The sequence below is a fragment of the Ailuropoda melanoleuca genome, chromosome 2 (assembly GCF_002007445.2).
Source record: "Ailuropoda melanoleuca isolate Jingjing chromosome 2, ASM200744v2, whole genome shotgun sequence".
NCBI lineage: Eukaryota > Metazoa > Chordata > Mammalia > Carnivora > Ursidae > Ailuropoda > Ailuropoda melanoleuca.
The window spans coordinates 103,145,821-103,153,515 of NC_048219.1; the positions used below are offsets into that span (position 1 = coordinate 103,145,821).

The 7,695-nt window shown below is 33.0% G+C and overlaps 1 protein-coding gene across 2 annotated transcripts in view; it reads right to left on the reverse strand.

The window, feature by feature from the left end:
* DPP10 (dipeptidyl peptidase like 10) overlaps positions 1 to 7,695 on the reverse strand; it is a 632,664-nt gene that overhangs the window by 47,828 nt on the left and 577,141 nt on the right. For both annotated transcript variants that reach the window (XM_034654431.1, XM_034654430.1), the window contains 2 exons: positions 7,269 to 7,390; positions 5,908 to 5,955 (listed from right to left, as the gene is read on the reverse strand). In XM_034654431.1, coding sequence (XP_034510322.1) covers positions 5,908 to 5,955; positions 7,269 to 7,390 — 170 coding nt within the window. The remainder of the gene's footprint in view (positions 1 to 5,907; positions 5,956 to 7,268; positions 7,391 to 7,695) is intronic.

Here is a 7,695-nt window from a genome sequence, read left to right on the forward strand (position 1 = left end):
TATATATATATATATATAACTTAGGCTTTGTTCATTTCTTTCATTCTTTTTTTTTTTCTGTATCTGGAAGTTTCTGTTGATAATGTTTCAAGTTCACTGATCTGTTTTCTATAGTGTCTAATTGCTTTTAGTATTTTCCAGTGGAGTTTTTATTTCAGATATTTTAAGTTCATGAAGTTCCTTTAAAAAAAATCCCAATGTATTCACACTGTATTCATTTTTTCTTGATGTTCAAAGTCATATTTATAATAGTTGGTTTATTGTATTTGTCAGAAGTTTCCATCTCTCTCATTTCTGAATCTGTCTCTGTTCACAGTAGCTTTTTTTATTCCCAGTTATGAGTCATATTTTCTAGCTTCCTCACACACCTAGTAATGTTCTACTGGATTCTGACCATTGTGATATTTACAATGTTTTGAATTTTGTTCTATTATTTTGGAAATTGTTGGACTTTGTTCCAGCAGGTGTATAGGCTTTTTGCAGGTCAGCTAAATCATTTCAACACTTTTAAAAACATTTAGTGTAGGTTGGGTGATTTCTGATGTGTGGCTTAGTGTAGTTTTACTATGAAGGCATGACTCTTGTGGGCTCTTACACATTCCAGTGTTCTGCCTGGTTGGAACTTTTATCACATACCAGCACTTTTTAAGCTCTGGCCTTTCCCAAATACATGCTCAGCTAGGGGTTTTGTGCAGTAGACTCAGGATGATCCCCTGAAGCCCTATTAAGATTTCTGGGCTTTTTTCTCCATTTCTCCTCTTCTCTGATGTATTTGTCCACGTTCTCAACATTCCAAAAGTTTCAACCTTTCTGAACTCCAATAGCTGTCCTCATTCTGACTCTAAGATACCATTACACTCTTCTGGGATTGTTCTTCATTGCACTGAGATTCAGAAAATGATTCCAGCCAGAAAGCCAGGACAATTACAACATTGTCTCCCTTCTTCCAGAGATTAGCGTCCTATCTTGACTATTGTCACATACTTGAAAATTGTTTTTTCTTTTCCTTTTTTTTTTCTTCCCCTTCCTTCCTTTCTGGCAAGAGGCTGTTTCTACTTTAAGTAAGTTATTTCATGGCCAGAATACAAATTTAGTTTTTTAATCATCACTGGTTCATCATTGATACTTTACTGTTAAATCCAAACTCCTTAGAATAAAACTAGAGTTTTATGACCTGGCTTCAGCTTGCCCCTATCACTTATATCCCTTTGCTTTTTTTCTTAAATGTTTTATTTCAGCCACATGGGACAACATTTATCTTGCAAGTTTGGATATTGTCATGCCTTCATGTTAGTACATTCACATTCTTTTGCCTTTCTGCTGACTTGCTGTCTTGGAATTACGTCCACTTCTATCAGAGAAATTATCATTCTATTAGAACCATCTAACTTTTTTTCCTGCACTGTACTCTGAATTCTACACGTGATTTCAGACACATCAAACCACATGTCTTGTAAGTAAGTGTCATCCGCTACAATACAAATTCAGGAAATTAGATGTCCTCAGAGGTTTATTCAATCCCTAAAATGTAAGACGTTTCAGATTACCTAAATAGTAATATTTTCAAGGAAGCTATTCTAAACATTCAGTTATAAAATTTAAAATGTGAATACCTAAACTCTGTATACTCTCATCAAAGATTCAGCATTTATAACCGAAGAACTATCACAAAAATACACTTAATTGTGGACGAAAACATTTTGTTTTGTATTTAGAGGAAGCCAGTGTCACCTGGTATTTACTGACTAAGATGAGGATAGTTTTTTGAATATAGCTCTAACTACAGATCATCTTGTTGGCGATTTTTTAAAATTAATGAACAATAGTTTATTAAAATGACTAATTGACAATTGAATAAATGGATACAGCCGAGGCACCAATATGAGTATGATATACTAATTTCTCATGGTTTTTCTTAATTATCAAATGTCTGTGGCAAAAAATAAACCTAATTACATGTAAACTAATTACGTGAATATAGGGGCAGTTGAGAAATTTTTTACTTCTAAGTCAAAGGCCAGTCATTTATTCATGGGGAAAAAATCAATCCATGGTCACAGGGAAATCAGTTCTTTTTAAGGAAAAGAAATATAGGAAATAGTAAAGCCATTTTGAAAATATTAAGAGCAGACAGCCTTTTTTGGTGATAGATTCACAAAACATATAATACACAGTTTTTTTGGTGAAATAGTGTGAAGAGGAAGAAATGTTAAGACACGGTTTTAAGCATGGAATTGAAAAGAACAGAAAATGAAAACAAAACTGGGAAGAAGAAAGGCAGAGATAAAGTAGGAGCGAAGTAAAGAGGGGTGAGAACAAGAGATGGGATGGAGAAAAAGGAAACAATCATATATGCAAAATTAGGGAGAAGGAAAATGGTAATGATATGAGACAAAGGACTTTTGAAATAGTAACTAAAATTTTGCATATTTATACCTTGTCTTAACTCACTGAGCATTTTAATGGTTTCTTTTTCATTAAAAAAGTAATATATGAAAAAAAAAAAAGCAATACTTGTTCATTGTAGAACATGAGGCAAATAAGAAGAAAGAACAAAAATCACCTGGAAGGCTGCTAGCCAAATGCAAGAATTTTAACATTTGTAAGTATTATTTTCTTAAAATTTTAGATGCATTTTCAAACATTTTTTTTTAGAGCAGCATAAACATTTGAACTCTTTAATCACTTGGAACTATAGCTTAAACATTTTGGAAGAACTTTTGTAAACATTTATATTTTTAATCCTAGCAGGAAACTGATGGTGACTTTATTAGACTGATCTGATAACATTTTAATAAAGAACTATTTATAAATATATGAACAATGGACAGTTCACAAGGGGCAGTCCAGTAACCCAGGGCTTAGGACAGTGGCTAGGCCGGCAGGTCAAGGGCATTGAGCAGCGTTAGTTCTGTGAGAGATCCATGGTGACCTTCAGCTAGGAGTCCTGGCAATCTGGGGTAACTCCACAGGGATAGATAGTCCTGGAAGAATAAATACTTCAAAACTACATTTCTCCCTATTTTCAGTCACCCATGGGATTCACTTTAGCTAGAATCTAACTGGTAGCCAAATGGTAAGAGAACCTAAGTCATCTGTATAGATTATTTCTGGGGCAGAAACCAAAGGGGGGAAAAACTGAAATCCTGTGGTTCTGGAAGGACAAATGGAAGATAGGGCACTAATTAATATTCCATTAAAGTTCATTTACAAACACCCCTCTTTTATATTATGTTGTTTTTTCATTATCATCAACAGTGCTATTAGATTTTCTCTATTTAGAATTACTTCCTCTGTAAAAACCATTAAGAGGAAACATACCAGGTACATAGTAACAAAAGACTTAAGGCTTATGACATTTTTTCCAAGAGATTGCAATGATTTCTACCTGCAAGTTATGAGAGCCTTACTATATCCTTATTAGCAATGTAAATTTTTTGATGCTGTTTGGCAAATTACATGGCAATGTTTTACTCTGCATTTCTTTGGTAATTATTGGGTTTAAAATTGTCCATGTTTGTTAAATATTTTCATTTTTCTTTTTAAAATTTTCTTTTCATACATTATTCTACTTCACGTGGCCCCCAAATGTGTTATAATTAATTCATTAATATAACAAAGATTAATCCAAGATCCATTAACCAAAAGATTTACTTGAAACTGAATGAGTTTTTGAATATAAGTTTTAGCTCAATAAATGTCTTTTAAAAAAGAAAATTAAGCATCTGACCACTGTTCACTTTTATCTTGCTGAGATGATCATAATTGGTTTATAAATGGGAAAATTAGAAAGATTTCATTATTTGTTGCAGAAATTACTAGGAAAAACACTGCCTTGTAACAGTAGGATATAGTTAAAATCAGATTGGAAATTTAAAAAAAATATTTTGGCAGAATATACAATATAACACAAATACTTCCCATTTATTCAATGCATCTTATGTTGCAAATATATCTCATCTTCATAAAAAATTCATTTTTAATTTGCCTACAAGGAAATTGATCCTATGAGATATTGGTTCAGATCTCACAAAAGGTATATAATGAACTCATTTTATATACTGATTTTTTAATTTATAAAATTCAGCCTTCTATTTTATCCAATATACTGTTTTATTATTATTTTTGCTGTTAGTGTTAATACTAAACAGATTTAATTTGCTCACCACAGCCTCTTTAAGGTTTATACTGATAGGTGAGCACATTGTTTAGTTTCTACTTATTTCCAACCACAAAAATCCCCATTACAAATTTAGCATTTTCATTTTTTTCTAGAATAGGGAGGAAGTCTCCATATGTTGGTATTTGAAGAATATGAATGGTCTTCCTCTGTTCAGATCTAAAAATAACATCGCCTTTCAACGTTACAGTCTTATGCCTGCACCTAAGTAAAACGACTTAAGTACAAGATGTGAAAGACAAAAACACAAGAGAATAAGTTGCCATCATAGGGTAGTGATAAGGAGGCAGGGAAGCTGGATGGAATCCATTTTAGAAGGGCTATGTCTCTGCTTTTTTTCTGCTAGGCCCTGTTTCTGTATTTTGGCTTTGAACAAGCCAAAGAAGCTATGTTCCCACTTGACAGGAAAGCAAGAAAGTGAATCATTCCCTGAGTTTTTTCCGAGGCCCCAAGCACGTAATAACATCTAAGAAGAGCTGGATCCCAAACATGTTCCAGGACGTTAGCTTCCAACAAACTGACACTGGCATCAATATCTCCTACCTTTGATGATTCATGAATTAACACCTGTTACTCACCTCTCATCACCTTTGATTGGACCCTACCCTGGATTCCTAAAGGAACATGTACCCTAGATCCTTTTCTAATATAAACCCCTAACCCCAAGCACCGATGAGACTCATTCTACTTGCTAAGTCTCCTAGACACTCCATCTGCTGTTTTTATACTCTGTTTTCACTTTCTCCAACTCACATTTGATTTCTATCCTGCATGAAGCCAAAGATCCTCTTGGCTGGTCCTGCAGGAGCCCCATCCAACCTGCCTTCATCAATTACAAATCCTATTCTGGAGTCAGACTATCTCATATGATTTCTGGCTCTGCTACCTAATAGTATGTATTAAGCAAGTTATTTAACCTCCCTGCGACTGTTTCCTCATCTTTAAAAGAGAATAATAAAATTAACTATGTCAGGGAGTATTCTGATAATTAAGTTCATAAATATAAGCCTAATTTATTAGATCAGAGTAGCCTAATGTAAATCATTAGAGCATGAGTATTGAAAGAAGGCAAAGAAACATAGGAAGAAAGGAAGGCAGGAAACAATCTGGCTATTCATTTTTAAGATTACCTCAACCATGTATTTATTACTTACATACTCTACTATAACTTCATAAACACAGTGACCATATTTTATATCAATGTCCAGCCAACCTTGGTTATATTGCTTGATTGAGTAGGTGCTCACTTAATAGATGATAAGCAGTTAAATGAATAGATAAAACTAGGAAGCCCTGGATATCTGGAACAAATAGGATAGAAAAAATATAAAATAATATACTTTTCATATTTTTCCCAAAAGTACATAAAAAGCATTGGAGGAATAATCTGTATGAGGCCGAGGAAAAAAACGAACCAGAGCAGTAAGGGGCCATTAGGGTGAATTGTACCTAAATGAGCCTCACAACCAGTCCTCATTCAATTTAGATACAGTAGGCACCCTATTCCAGGCATGTAAGATCCAATTCCAGCTGTAACATGGCTAAAACCACTTGCTTTACTGTTTCTCTTACATAAACAAAGTCAAATTGATGGTACCTACACATCTCTCTCCATGCTGGAAACTCCTTTGAAAAAGATTTTGTAAGAGTATGACACTCAGAATAAGTAATACCTAAGACCAATGCCCGCCATGACTAATCCCGCATTGTCATGTTTGTGTACTTACTTGCTGGGTTTTCCGTGCTATGTAGACTGACCATGGGGACGCCTGGGCCTGGATTTTAAAAACATATGTATAAAAAATTATATATATAAATATTTTAAAGACATCTAAGTAATAATTATTGGAAAGGCTACATGACAGTTATTTTTTTCAATTGAAGCATTTCATAGTTAAAACATAATGAAACAGAAACCAGATAACTAGATTTCATTCCTATCTATGGATATTTTATTCAGAAAAGAACGTATGGGGAAAGAAGCCATTTACAGAGATTAAGATTTCCCCTTCTCCAAAATGCCCTATACTTGTATAATTCTATGGTACCCAATCTTGTGCTTCTAACTCTCTTTCACTAGTGTTTTATAGAGCAGTCCGTCACTGATGTCCAGAAAGCTGATTCATTACCCTGTGACCCCTCATTAGATCGTCCAAGATCAAATTCTACTTGCCACTCAATCAAGGAAGAATGCGTGCATAATAGAAATATCCATAAGATAAATAAAACTTTGGTTCTAATTGTATATTAATTGAAAAAATTAACGACTCATCAAATATTTCTGATATACTAGTTAATTCAGTGTAACCGTAAGAGGTTATCTTGAAACTTCACTCTAAGAACTATATATAGAGGTCTAATGGTTTTTCCCCGGTATCCTCAAACAAGTACATTTTGATATCAAGAGGAGAAAAAAACTAAAAAGAGCAAGTGTTGATTTATTCCTCAGGGTGTCTTAAATCAGGACAGCTTCAGGTACCCACTGGAGCAAGAGCAATAAATCCATTACATTATAAGGGATACATGTCTTCCATTTCACCTCTAGGAGATACAGTATCTATTTAAGGGGCAATGATTCATATATATATATATGTATATATAAATATACATGTGTATATATATAAAATGTGTGTGTGTGCGTGTGTGTATATAATGTATTTTTACCAGATAGAAGTAATTGGAGTGAATGAAATCTCTTAGAACTGAAGGGTGTTAGACCCAAGCAATTAAATTTCTGTAGATCCTAAATCTCTTAACAACCAAGCCATTATTTTAATAAGAGGATTGTTTCTTTTTCTAAAGACTAGGTGAATTAATTTGTTATAGCATGACTTTGCTGATGTAAATATGTTTATTCACTTTTTTAAAAGGTTCACTCTCAAACAGCCTTTATTGATTATTAGTAAATGTTGACTCCCAATTTTGTTTTCTAAATGAAGATACAATTCATAGCTCAGTAAATTCATAATTTATAACTTAACAAATACATAAATTTAGAATATCAAATCATATAGAGAATAATAGTTAACTCATGATAGTAATAGATACTGATCAAATAAAGTAAATTTCATCAGAAATCATGTTTTACCTTTACAGAGTAATAAGAAATGTTGATTCATAGGACTAAAACTGGCATCAAAATATGTGCATTGTTCTTTCATAAAATTACATGAAATGCATTGACGGTTCAATAGTCCTTCAGTAGAAGCACTGGGGAAAGAAAAAGAAAATTAGAAATGATGCTATTCCAGGTACTTGGATGTGTGGCATCAATATTTAAATATTAACATGAACTGAAGAGCTCCAACATTACTTACATTGCAGTTCCTTTAAATGATAACTTACTGTATAAATGTAAAGTCAATTTCCATTACTAATGTTAAGACATACACATTTTTCTTCTCTGTAATAAAATTAAAATCATGTATGCCTATATGTATATAAAATGTATGTATGCATGTTTATAAATAAAGGAACTGATTCCACAGGACTCAATGTAATTTATTCTTTTTTTT